Source organism: Dromaius novaehollandiae, chromosome 8 (genome assembly GCF_036370855.1).
Source record: "Dromaius novaehollandiae isolate bDroNov1 chromosome 8, bDroNov1.hap1, whole genome shotgun sequence".
Taxonomy (NCBI): Eukaryota; Metazoa; Chordata; class Aves; order Casuariiformes; family Dromaiidae; genus Dromaius; species Dromaius novaehollandiae.
The window spans coordinates 25,542,478-25,556,725 of NC_088105.1; the positions used below are offsets into that span (position 1 = coordinate 25,542,478).

A 14,248-nucleotide genomic window follows, 5' to 3' on the forward strand; every position below is an offset into this window, starting at 1 on the left:
TAATTGCTTATGCACGATGCATATTTTCCTCTAAATCCTAAGAATTAATTAAAACTTGTCAGTATTGCATTAGACCACTAATGATTATTTTCAGGTTGAAGTGTCATAGCTAGCACTGTGCTGGCCGATTTGTTCAATAATGACTGCTAGTTTACTCGTTTATATTGCGGTAAAGCGATTTTGGCTGATAAACTATTGGTATGTCTTCAAGGATTTAATCTCATTTTATGTATATCACCAAATTTCCATAATCCTACTTGGATGACACTTTTCTTGCCAGGCAGGGGAACTTTACTGAGACTGGCTGGGAGAACAAAAGTGGTCCGGCCTTACCTTTTCTGCCATCATAGCCGTTATATCTGTCTTGACGCATCAGCATGCTCTTACAGAACACATTAGCGTAGCTAAAAGACGACAGACAAGTTGACTTTTCTGGGCGCATGAATGAAACCTGTTATTAGAGAAGGAAAATGCTGGAATAGCGTAACCTCTGCACGCGGCGGCCCTGGCTGTGAAGGCACTGGGGAGCCGCCGGAGGTTCCCCGGTGAAAGGCCAGTTACCGAGTGCAGGTGATGCGGATGAACTATTCCTTTAGCTGCCCGTGACAACGGTCGCGGTTCCCCCGGCCGGGCTGGCTCTCGGCGATGCTGGGCAAGTGCCCTCCAGAGCCGTGGCTGCTCCTCAGGGCCCTTCCTCAGCACGTGGCAATGGGGGCGCGATAGGGATAGCAGCCCCCACCGGACAGGCTAGGTGAGGCTTGTCTTCCCCACGGCGATCCTCCTGGAGCCGGCACCCATGGGGGCCCCGGCGAGCCGGCGGCGAGAGGCACCCCAGCAGGTCACAGCCGGGGGGGGGACTGCTCCTGGCGCCCGGGCAAAGAGCCAGGCTGGGAGCCGCTTTTCAGCGGTGCAGTATTGGTTAATATGAAAATAGAGCTTCTAAATCCTCTTCTGAGAGGGAGATTGACATGCTTTTCAGTGTTATAAATTACAAAATTGGGAGTCCTCGTGGCAAAACGGCCTGTACCAAAAGGAGGCTCGGAAGGCGAGAGCAGGGGTGCCAGCAGTCTGACAATTAACTAAAAAGAATATAAGCAAAATCCATTTAATGCAAAATAAACACTCCTGAAGGGTTTTTTAGAAGATCTTTGCATTTATTTTAGCTGATAAAACTAAGATTTGGGGGAGGGGGGGATGAAATGAAAATTCAGACCAGACCAAATTTGACTGAGGGCAGGAGGAGAAGAAGCCTGAGAGGCCATTTGTTTGCCGGCCCCACTAGTATTATTTACTACTATATTATAACTGTGAGCCCCCCTCTTGGGAAGTTATGAAAACACAAATATCCCTGTTGAGCTCTAATTATTTTTCACTTCTTTAATGTGGATTTTACTTTACAAAGCGTTCCCTACCTTAAAATAAGCAGAGTATTGTCCTTGCCAAAGATCTTTCAGCCTCGTTAGAATAGAGCATTTAGATTACTTAGGACAAAGTAAGTATCTTGAATGCTCTGTGTCAAGTCACGAACAAATGGCACAGAAACTGTAGTACAGTACAGAGTGAAACCTGACAACTCGGTGTTAAAGGAAAGGAATGTTACTGTATGGTTTGATTGTGATCAACTTATCTTCAAGTGGGTTTATTAGCAATTTAATGGAATATTGGTTATTCAGGAGCCATAATAGCCCCGGTTGAAATGTCCATTCTGCTCGTTTTTCCCATACCCTGTGGAATGAGCAGAATGTGACAGTCGAGCTTTCAACAGGCTTCATGAATTTTAAATACTTTTCAGCTGTGAAATGGGGCACATGGCTTGTGGTCAACAGTGGACAAGGAGCTGGCAGCCACTCTGGGTATTATGGGATATTGGGTGTCTCGGAGATAATGAATGCTTGGCTTATCCAGGTGCATTCTTGGCCCGCTGTGCGTGTCCAGGCAGAATGGAATATATTTCCCTATCCAGCATTTAACAATTGATCATTTTGTAATTGTAAGCAGAAAGTATTTAGAATGTTACTTTCTCAGCATGCTTGTATAAGACTTAAATTTCATGTCAGCATCTTTATCCAGCAAAATCTTCACTGTTTTTTTGTAACAATCCATTCATGCCACTTAAACTTTTCCACTAACCTGATATTATGCTTAGTAGATCTTAGTGAGCCTTTTTTCTAGTGACTCTAGATCTCCATGTTTTAAGCATTGGGGGTTTTTTTTCTGCTAATAATTTATACCTAGTTGAAATTATTTCCACTTGCAGTGGGTCGAAATTTCAGCCTAACTTTTTATACCAAACAAGCTGATTGCTGGCTCCTGTTTTGTGGGAAATAGCGTCCCTTCATTTTAAGGGCTACGAATTGTTAGCAAAAAGGGAAATCGAGACAAAGTGCACTGCTAGTGAGCTACATGGAGTTGGTCTGATGCACTTCAGTTCTGCTTAGTTCTTAAAACGCAACATTTTTCTAAGGGAATCCAGTTCAAGTGCATTTTAGTTGTGTGTACAAATGTAACTACATTACAATTGTTACAGATTAATGGAATAACAACAGTCGAGGGTAAGAGATGTTCCACAGAGTATGTTTCATGCATTGCCAATGTAATAATTTGCTGAAGGATTTTTGGTCGTTTCACCTATGTTTTACTTATTATACTTATAAAAATAGATTTCTGTAGAAGTAAAACTCTTAGCATGAAACCATCCTGTCCCTAATGTAGGTTTTTTGATGAAATTTTGAAATGGTATAATCTCAGTCATGATAGAATATCCAGATTTTTGTTTTGCTAGCAATTCATCCTGCTGCAGTTTCTGCACCGCAAGATGAGCGTGGGGTTAGATGGTGCCTGCTGCGTTGGTGAAGGGTAGTGTGCACATGTTTGTGTGCACCAGCACCTCATTTAACAAGTGCTTGGTTACTGCATAGCAGGGGATTGCTGGGAAAGGCTTGGGATAGCTGGAAGAGGAGGTTGCCCTTGAGTTCCTGAGACCTACCATGCTGGAGCTTTTCTCCTGTGCAGTTTTAGTAGCTTTCTGTAGCCCCGCTGTACTCAGCTGTGATCTCAGATTACCTTCTAAGCGCAATGGTCATTCAGCAATAAGTGCATCAGCTCTAGATTCGTAGTGACTATTTCTGCAATTATTTTGCTGCAACCTGAAAGCGTTGGTGTTGGTTCTGTATACTGCAGACAACTAAGAAGTCACTTTCTGTTCAAGTCCCATTCCCCACTCGGCTAGAGGACAGTTTGGGAGTACCTCGGTGTCCCTTTTTGGCCCTCCCATGGCCTCGTTTGAATGATGAGAAATGTTTGGGGTGAGCTGTGCTGCTTGCTGTTGGGGCTGCCTGTCTGTCCAAGCAAGCTGGAAGGAGTGTTGTGCCTGTCAGCCGGAGCGTGGTGGTGTGGGAAACGAAAGCGCGGGCTGTTGCCATGCTGCGGGCAGGCCGTGGGTGACTGCTGGTGCGTGCCGTGTGCTGGTGTGTACTCCGGCACGCCAAGCAGGGCGCAGCGACCCTGGCTGGTGCTACAACACCCTGCCTTCTGGGTGGGGCCCTGGCCCTGGACCTCCACGTTAGCAGAAGTCAGTAGGGGTAGGAGGTACTAAAACTCCTGGAAAAGGGTTTTTTGGATGTTCTGACTTAACGTTGGGTTTTCCATGCGTAGTGATATGTGAACAATCTAGTTTGAATTGCACAGAGTATCAATATACTCTGCGCAGTCTAGTTTGATTAAGTCATGCTCTGATCACCCAGAACTGAGCAGTCTTTGTGACTTGTGCAGACTCCTTAGGAGCAGCGTGTCCACCCATACCATTCAGCAGTATGCTACCACACAACTAGCAGTTCTCAGGGCCAACTATTTGCCCTCTCTTGCTTTCCTGAAAGAGTACAGGGCCTGAACACAAAGGTCCTGAAGGAATGGAAAGGGGAATCACTTGCCAAAGCCACCATGGTCCTTTCTGCTTGCAGGAGCAGGGTGGTAATAGCAGGTACAGTGTGTTCTTACCAGGCTGTGCTGGAGGCTGTTTGCTGGGAGAGAGCTGACATTACTGCACTTTGCACGTAACGTACACACAGTTTTACAGTGTGATCTGCATCAAAGACATGGTTCCAGCACGTAACTCAGGGTCTTGTTCTTCCACCACTTCCCAACTGACCTCTTAAGAAGGGCCTTTTCCGGTATCAACAGAGAGGGACCAAAACTGGAAGCAGGAGTATGAAATGCTGCCACAACCCACATCCCACTGATTTCTGAAATCATTATACAGTTGGGTGTGTATCTGACCTACTTAAAGCAAGAAAACAACTGGTAGGTGGGTTTTTCTTTTCAAAAAAACCTTGAACTATTACAGTGCTTCTTTATTTCTTTTGAAGCATCTGCAAGCCCAGAATGGAAATGCTTATCATCAAGGGGAGACAGACCTTCCTCATCTCCAAGCTAAGCAGATTCAGACAAGCTAGAATCTGTATCATGACCAACACTGGTGTATCCAGTTTTGCAAAACCGAAGTCTACCCTTCCTGGCCCTGGATTTGTCCATCTCTATTTATAGATTTCACTCAGAGCCTTGCTGAAAAATGCATTATGTATTGACAGTGACACTTGGAGAGCTCAGAACTGATGGCTCCAGAAATAGTCACCTCAGAGATATCATAGTCTAACTTCTGCATATATTAAGTCTGACATTTGCTTTGCACAGCTCTAGATGGTGGTTTAAACTACAGTGGATTGGAGACTGAAACACAATAATTGTGATTTACCACACGGAAGAAATTGGTCATGGATGTAAAATTTCGGGAGACAATGCAGTAGTGTTTCTTAGGCTGAGAGTCCTTTTTTGTTAGGGCTACGGTCTCCAGAGAACCAAGCTGTTAGCACTTAAAGCTGAACTCTGCTGTTTTGGGAACCTGATTTAATCTCTGGGGCATAGAATGATCTGCTGCTCTCCAAGTCTATCTGAAACAGCAGTCTGCAGACATTTGCCCCCTTTCACCAAGAGCTCTGAGGCTCTAAGATGAGGGCAGCTGGCTAATTGCAGTCATTAAGCAGCGCTTGATTTGGTAGCATCCATACCTTCTGCTGAGACCCAGCTGAGCCCCTACCACAGTGGCACTTCTGAGCCTCATTGGGGTATTGCTTACAGCCCTGCCACACCACCCAGGCATTAGCATCCCAGAGGAAAAGCTTCTCTTCTAAGGGTGGATCCATAGTTAACAGCAGAGCTTTCAGTGCTAGGTTCAGGCCCATCTTACAGAATCATTTCACTGTCTTTGCTGTCTGCAAAAAGCTGATCATTTTCTTCTTCCGGTCTTAACAAAAATCTCATGATATGGTTAGTGCACAGAATGCCAGTAAATAATTAAGGAAACAGCCTCTGTTTTGAGTCCATCAAATACTAATATAGAGAAGGAAAAATCCCTGCACATCAGTTACAGTAATTGATGAAACGCATCAGTCTGGAGGGTAATGAGCTCCATTTTTAAAGCGCAAGGAAATTAGATTCTTATAAATGTCAAACACAGTTACTGTCCTCTTTCCTTGAAACAGAACTGAGCTGGCTGAAGTCCATTGTCTCTCCATCAGCTTTGTTATGGCTTAGATGCATTCCAGCTCACACCAGGAATGTGCTTATTAGAAAAGAAAAATCACTACACAAAGCATACAAGCTTTAATGCTCAACTGATGTACTAATGGGTCCTTTTACAATAAAACCCAGTATCATGTTACAAACTAAAAGCTGACCTTAGATAATGTGATACAGAAATCTTAAATGATACAGATGAGTATTTTCTTTGTATGCTACAATCCTGACTACCTGGGGCTATATTTTTCAAATAAAGGACAGAAAATGAGGGAAGGTAAGTTTTTCTCCTGAGTACTGTGAAAAAAGTAGGCAGTAAGTCTTACAGTGAGTATGCCTGTAGTCAGTTTATCTCCAAATACTTTATGTATTTTACTATTGCCTTCTAGGTAAGTTTGGCTACCTGCAGGATTTTATCCATCCAGCTTTTTTTTTTTCTCAGTTCTCTCCTTGGGAAAAAAACAAGAGGTGATGATTTGTTCATAAAACAAAGCTAACTCTGTATCTTACTCTTTCATTCATTATTAAATCTCACCAGTATGCACTAAGACACCACACTTGAGATAAACTGATATTGGTTGTTTTGGGAGAATAAAATGTGAGGAGAATAGGGGGCTCTGTAAAATCAAATTCATTCACTGCATCCCTACTTTTAAGTTCTTATTTGAGGATAACAACCACCTGTACCTCATTAGACACTGCTTCTTGTTTTCTTTCTCGGGAAGGTGCTCCACAATCCTTCCTGATTTGGGAGTGCTTTTGGAAAAGGCCTTCAAGGCACAAGGTTGGAGCCAGCCTCTCACTTCCCTTTTGCAATAACAAGATACAGACTCAGGCAACCTGTGCAGACTTCAGCACTTATTAACTCTATCTTTGAATGGTGCAATACATTTTTCAACATGGTCATGCACCTCTGGCATCAATATGCTTATTTTGGACATGCTACTTTAGAGAATCTACTCATGACTGTAATGTCTCTTTAAAGATGTTGTGACAGTGGTAGTGTGAGTCTGAGCTAAGCAGTGCAGGAAACTCGGCTGTATGCAAAAGCAGATGGGTTCTTCATTTTTGGCTTAGTTTTTCCAGAATCCTATATTTACAAATCCTCCTTTCCTAAACTTCTTTTTAATAATGTCACATCTTCCCTCTCTGTTTCACTTTGTGCTCCATTTCTCATTTCTGATTTTACTGACTGAAGTTCCTGGTGTTGCCCGTAGAAAAAACAGTAACTTGAGACGTTTGGGGTTTTTTAATATCGCATAGCAACAAATGTTGAAAGATATTCCTAGCATATGTCACTAGAAGCATGAACAGCATTCCAATTAAAACTCTAGGGCTTTCTGCTGGTCACTTAAAAACCCTGCAAAACATTGAGCGATAGACTTGAATCCGTTAACAACTTTGATGGAGAAAAGATCCAGTTATTTATATGGCAGTTTTTATTTATTTCATTTTGATTTCATAGTTAAAATGCACTCAACTCTAAGGGAAAAACATCTTGAGCATCTTATAAATATCCTCAAAGCCTGGAACAATCATGAAGGAAACTAGGCAAGGTAGCTTTCTGTGATTTTGGACAACTTTTAGTTCCAGTAACTTCTGCTAATGTCTGCACTACAGCTGCATCAGCCTCTGTAAATTAAGTAAAGAAACCAATCCACAGCATCTCTGATGTAGCCTGGTGGTTAAATTGTAATCAGCATCTGGTAATTAAAACATACATCTGGCTCAAATAACAAATCCAAAGTCAGTCTTTACCTTTCAGTATTCTCGTTAACTAGGAGCTTTATTTAACTGCTGCTCTAGTGCAAATGTTATTAATAGGCCATTGTGGCCCAGGGATTTGAAGTATTACTGCTTTCCTGCCTCTCCCCGGGAAGTTGTGTGGTGTCTTTCTCCCCAGCTCAAACTACCCTGCCTGAGGGATACCATCTGAATTTATTGTCTGAGCTGAGTCAGTACATCTTCCAGGTCTCTTGCCTGCATGCTCTTCCCAGTCAATATTAATCACTGCTGATGCAACCGTGTTGGTTGCTTTTGAGGGGTGTGTAAGCATTTTGCACCATTGTAATGCTCAGGCTTTTTTACCCGAGGCTTCCCACTGGCCGGAGGGAGCCCATGTGCATCTTAGTGACCAGTTCCTGCATCCTCTGCTCCCAGGCACGTCTTCTCCCAGGCAGATCCACTTTCAGCTTTGGTACGACTTCAGCTTCCTTCATGTATCCAAAATGCATACGGTTTCTCCCTTCCCCTGAATAACCTGTCTCCTTCTGGCAGTGTATCCAAAATGCATACGGTTTCTCCCTTCCCCTGAATAACCTGTCTCCTTCTGGCAGTGAACCTGTCTAGGGGCAGGAAGCAGGGAAGCAGGCAGCCCCAGTGGGGCAGTGGGAAGGGGATGCTCTGCAGGGGGAGCCCCCAAGTCACTGACTCCTCGCTTTCTCTGGAAGCCAGAATGGCTCCTGCTCTGTTCAGCAAAGCATCTCTTTGAAAGAGCTTTCTCCTCTTAGTATTTGGGGTTGGAAGCTGTTGGGGACAGTGGATTAACTAGAGTTGTGTGACCACAGAACAGGCTGGGTGATTCTTTTTTCTGAGCTTTGGCAATCTGCCTTAAATAATCCCAGCTGATGGATATATTTATTTACTCCCATGCCTGTGGCTGGAGCACGCGTGTTCTAGTGCCAGGGTATCCTTATGCCCAGTCATGAGTTTGCTGGTCTGCTTCACTCTGGTACAAATATCAAGCCTACGTGCTCTTGGATTGGGAGCCTTCTTATATAACACCATAACTGTGTTATTCAGTATAAAGCAATTTTCTCTTCTTTGAGGTCTCATGGCTCTTAGGCACATAGTGCCAGCATAGTAAAGACTGCCGGGCTTCACAGGCAAAAGAAGTCATTCCTGTATCAGAGAGTGCATGGATGTTATGAAATGGTGCTGTGCTTGTACAAGTTTTCAAATATTAAGCCAGCTGTTTCCTATTTATTTTTAAAATACCACACGGATCCACTTTTTCTTTTACACTTAACTTTAAAGATCACTGGAGATAGAGTAACAAGAGTAGAAAGAAAGATTAAGCCTTACCAGTAAGGCTTAAGCACAGCTGAATGGAAACATAAACAGTGTTTCAGCCTGGAGACTCTTGTATGTGTAAAGTTTCAGCCTGAAATCATTTTAGCGTCAAGAGAAATACAAAGGATCAAAGAGAAATGTTAGTAATTGTAATGGGTGTGCTGCAGGCACACTCCAGTCTGAGTGCCCAAGCCCTAGACGGGGAGCAGCTAGGGGATGCAGGGGGATTTCCTACATGGAGGACTAGTCCCTTGTCTTGGATAGCTTGTGAGTACAGTTCCCTGTTGCAGCATAACCCATCAGCATTGTCCAGGTGGCACAAAGACCTGCCTTCTTCCCGTTAAACTTTGAACTGGGGCACCTAGTTTAGCAGTGTGGTTGGCCTGGGCTTTTTCGTAAAGTCATTGGAGTGGAGAACAAGGCAGAGAGAAAGAGGCACCTCCAGAGAGCAAATCAGATCTGAGATAAGGTGATGCACCCAGTATATCCCTCATCTATCCCTATCAGCTGTCCTTGTAGTCCACAGGGATGGCCTCCTCTCAACTGCAGGGCCTCGGCTCTGGAGATACATGGGACGACTCAAACTCCACAGAGCCTCGTCGTGGAAATGACGGGGAAACGTGGGTGTTGTTGGATCATGTCTGCACCCCAGCTTACTCCGTGGAGACAGAACAGCTCCGAAAAGGCTATGACAACAAAAGTGTATGCTGCTAGTGCCCTGAGACTGCTGCAGCCCACGGGAAGGACGTGTCACCATCACGTCTCCTTTCTGTGCTCTGCCACATATAGCTGGGCAGAGCCTGAGACCTAGGGCTGATAGAGTCACTGCTGCTGTCATGTGGTGATGGGAGACAAGGTCCTGTCACTCATATCCGCTTCGTGTGGTTCTTGTGGAAATGCTCAAAGTATCAGGTTAAATAGACAGAGGATCTGTGGGACGTGCAAAGATTAGAGCTAACAGACCTTCGTTGTGTCTTCTGCATTCGCTAATACTTGCGAGGTAGCTCTAGCTGAACACAGCAATGAGGTTTCAGTGAATGCAAAGATGCTCCTGTGCATGATCAGAGGTCTCACGTTTTTGTGGATGAGGTATTTATATTGACATCCTGTGAGTTGTAGTCATTAGCTTTCTGTGAGTGATTTGTTGCATGCAGACGCTTCTTTTGGCTAAAAAGGCACCAAGATGGTAAGGATGGTTGATGACATGATGCTCTGTAGAGACAGCTTCTGCACTAAACATCCTTAACAACCTCTTACTGGGAGAGAAGGAACATAATGAAGCAGAATTCCCTGACTCTGCTATGGACTCTGCTATAAGCCTTTTAGCAGGAAAGGGATCGGGGCAGCCCCAGACTGCTGCTGTAAGGCCTAGCCTGCCCCTGGCTGCCTGCCATGCGCAGGGAGCCTATGGAAACATCCGCCAGGGAGCTCTTGCGATTCCGTACTGGGGTAGTGCAAAAACACATCAAAAATTAGTGCTCAGTAAAGCTGAAAATGAACATTTACTGTTTTGAAGTCTTTCCCCTTACTACAGGGAGGCCCAGGGTGGAGCCTCTGCCTCTGGGGCCGGTAGAGCCATGTCTTGCATCTGAGCAGTAAAGAAGGAAAAAATGTCACTTCTCTGTCACTGCTTTTTCCTGCTCAAAGCTAAGGAACAGGCTTTTGCAAAACCTAGTATTACTGTGCAGAGGGGCAGGAATTAGCAGGCAGTTGGCACCCCTCTGTCTTCTCTGGATGCGCCATGGTAAAGGCAAGAACCAGATCGCTGCTAATTTACGCCCCCATCCCTTCCGGGCCGCAGAGGGCTCTGGAGAGAGTCTGGGCACTGTGATGTGCAGGGACACAAAGGACCCTGCCATCCATCTTGCTAAAGGTGTTTTTGTTGACTGATACTTTTATTAAAGATATCCATTTCAGTTAGGCTTTTTTGTAAGTTTTTTCAATGGTGCAGACCAAGTAATAGTCTCAACAACTTTCTTTTGAACAGGTCGAAGCCATGAAGAGAGTACTAGAAAGTCTTAACCTCAATATGGTAGAGATGGTAGATGAAAATGCAACCTTGGATGGTGGAGATGTCTTATTTACAGGTACAATGGTAGTGAATTTGCTGTTTACGTATTCCGATTGCCTACAAACTGCATGTTGTCTGTCAACTGCTTAATAAAGTGTTGTTCGTGTAGTTTCTTAAATCAGTTGTTTACTGAATGTCATGTAGGTAGCTGACAGGTGAATTTTCAGTGCAACACTCAATATCCTGACTAATGCCTGAGTAAATGAACTAGCAATATACACAGTACAAAGAACAGTACTGTGCATACAAATTTTATTTTAGCTTGTAAAGTGCCAATAAGGAAAATGCCTTCAGTAGTCAACTGACTGCAGTTGTTTCATATTTCTTATTACAAGCAGCTATGTTCACACCAACTCATTTTCAGGAGTTGTAAAAGCTTGATCCAGACAATTGTCACTGGTTCAATGCATCACATTAAAAAAAAATGCATTTTTAGTTTATGGACAAATGGTGGAGTTGCCTGCCAGATGTCATGTGCTAGACAACTTACATGCATGGCTGACTTCAAAGGTGAAGATACTGACTGTGGTTTTTATGTCATTAAACCCATTAGGCATTTTCTCACATTGGCTGCATATACGTTTGCTCCCCGCCTGCGCTGAATGAGCCTGTTTATTTTGATCAGCATCACAGTAGACAGGCTGCTTGCCTTAATTCACAAAGGGGAAAGAAGGGTCTCAAAAGAGGCAAATTGAAAAAGAAGGCTTTTCTAGCATGGTGCAGATCCAGCATTGATTTCCTCTGAAGCTTGAGAAGGCCCATGTCTGTGTAGCAGCCTTCAAGAGCAGAGGAAGCTGCAGAGAGAGGGGGAAACGGCTGGTCAGTACCATACTAATCCAGCCCAGCTGTTTGCTTTCCTTACTCAATGACCATTGCAGAGCTTTAGAAGAGGAAGCTGTTTACGCTTCTAATGAAATGCTTCTTCTGGAGAAAGATAATCACTTTAAATTATCAGCTTGCAATTACAGGTTGCATAATTTTAAGGTGAATTTTCAGTTTTATTACTCAACTTGAGAAAAGAAAGAAAGAAAATTATATCCATAAAGTACTGTTTCAAAATGTCCCTAAAACTGTCCTGTTTTTAAAATATATATGTTCTGGTGAAGGTACTGATGATGTGATTTTTTAGACAGCTTAAAAAAAAAATGCTGTAATTGTTTTGTCCTCCATTGTCATTTTTTCATTCCAGGCAGAGAATTTTTTGTGGGTCTATCTAAGCGGACAAATCAACGTGGAGCAGAAATTCTGGCTGACACATTTAAGGTTTGTAAATTCATTCATGTCACAGGAAATAGAAGCTATGATCCACTGAATCAATTTAAAAATTATGCTGGCCAAGATGTTTGGTAACAAGAGCCTGAAGTCATACTCTTAAGTGATTTGTTTAGGACTGATTTAAAAGAAAAATAGCCCAACTTACTGAAAAGGTTTGAACATCCTGTAAATGACAGAAACTAAAGTTGGATCTGAAATGTGAGGTTGTTGCATAAGAGTAATTTGTATAGTGGGAGGCTACGGTCATCTGAGAGCTTATCAGCATTCATATTTTAGATCTGGGAAACTTAACAATATATAGCAACGTGTTCTTATTGCTGGTCCCTGGAGAGTTTTTATGTACATAGTGTTTAATTACACATTTTAATGTATTTCTTTACAGTTGCAACAATAGTAATATTTGAAACATGTTCTGGATTTTACTCCAGTGCACAAGACAAGACAAGCTGGTCCAGAGGGGTATGTCATACTTAAACAGTTGACACTGTGCCCTGGGATATTTTGCTATTGTTAATTTGCAGAGAGTAAAATTAATTATGGAATGTCTCAATATAATTATGGAACTAGGAGAATGTAAAAATATTTATAGCATCCATTGTTTGCTCCTGTACAGGATTACGCTGTCTCCACAGTCCCTGTTCATGATTCTTTGCATCTAAAGAGTTTTTGCAGCATGGCTGGACCAAACCTGATTGCTATCGGATCAAGTGAAGCTGCACAGAAAGCCCTGAAGGTAAAGTGTATAAGCAAATCTCCTAAACAACAAATGTTGTTTTTATCTCTGCTCAAGGATGCTGGAATTTTAAAACAGATATAGATCAATGAATGAGGAGATCGTTACATCTCAGGGATTCCTGTATGTGAAAAGCGTAAGGAATGTTAATACCAGACAAGAGAACAGTGGTGTTCACTTGGTTTTGGCTACCTACAGTAATTTATAAAATGGATTATACAGGTTACTACTTATAGTTTTGTTGAGTAAAAAGGTGATAATCTGGTGAAAGGAGAGATGGAGGAGACAGTAGGTCAGAGCAGTAGGAGATGTTCACCTCAGATGTTGCTATGAGTGAACAGGAGAGGAGATGTGATGGCTTTTGAAAATGCTGGAGGAAAAGTAAAAGGTTCGGCACAAAGATGAAGGGAGAGGGATCTCATCCCTGCTGCAAAGGTGACCTGTATCTGCATTTTACAGTATAGACTTTACGGATAAAAACAGGAAATAACTCTGGCAGCAGGGACTAGAGTCCAGGACTCCCCTTCCCTCCATCCTCCACCACGTGGCTGCAAAGTCAAGTTCCTTTCTGTTTGCTCTTTTTTCTCTCTGGTCCCATGCATTTCCCGTAACAGCGTGGCTTCAGAAATGAGGAGAGAGAATTGTCTCATCTGAGCCTTGCTGTTAACGCGAGTCTCCAAACATTCTCCTTTAAAGTGGGAGCCTTGGGTTTGGCCCGGGGGCTAAGAGGCCTCTTGAATCCAGTCCCATGCTGTGTTGGCTGACTTTCTAACTGGTAAGCTATTGTACAGCAGGTAGCCACTATACTACCGCCACAGAGGGAAATGTTTATTGCTGCTGTGGTTTGCACTCAGCTCGGTGGCCTTCCTGTGTGCTGGGTGTGTTCAGAGTAAACCTACCAAATTAAGTTCTGCTGAGGTTTAGGCACTGAAGCGCCTGAGGCCAAAAATCTCCTTACAGCCATAGGTAATGAGACAGCTCACCCCAGAGATCGGTATCTCTGCACATGCACAGCTGCAGGTGCTGATGCTTTGCACCAGAAGCTTTGGCTGGGGCACCAAAACAGCAAAGTGCCATTGAGACTTTTCCTGAAGTGAATCTTGAGGAAATTTGTCCTTTTGACAAATCAGGACCTACCATCCCACTCTCTGTTTTGAGACACAGGTAAGCCAGACTACGTCTGAAAGTGTTACAGCTAAGTGTCTTACACGTTTTTATCAGGGCTTGCTTCAAAGGTTAAACCAAAGTTTACATGTTAAGTGATGGCAGCAAGTTGAAAATTTTCAGATTTTACTGGTTCTTTTGCAAGTAAATATAACAATAAATGCAGGCTTTGCTCTTTCGTACTACAGAACCCTCCCTTATAGGACATGGTCAGCAATGCGTGCAGGAATCCAGCTGTATGTCCCTTACAGTGAATGAGGAGGAGTAGAGATAGCTCTGTTTAATAAGAAAGCTATCTTAAATCCCTTCAGTTAAATGCAACTTAGACAACCTGACTTGCGTCTCTTCCTCTGAATGTAAAG

The 14,248-nt window shown here is 43.3% G+C and overlaps 1 protein-coding gene across 1 annotated transcript in view; it reads left to right on the top strand.

Annotated features, from left to right (window-relative positions):
* The window catches only part of DDAH1 (dimethylarginine dimethylaminohydrolase 1), a 66,078-nt gene that overhangs the window by 36,244 nt on the left and 15,586 nt on the right, over positions 1 to 14,248 (top strand). Inside the window, exons 2-4 of the mRNA XM_064515967.1 lie at positions 10,631 to 10,730; positions 11,904 to 11,977; positions 12,603 to 12,722. Of these exons, the coding sequence (XP_064372037.1) occupies positions 10,631 to 10,730; positions 11,904 to 11,977; positions 12,603 to 12,722 (294 nt within the window). The remainder of the gene's footprint in view (positions 1 to 10,630; positions 10,731 to 11,903; positions 11,978 to 12,602; positions 12,723 to 14,248) is intronic.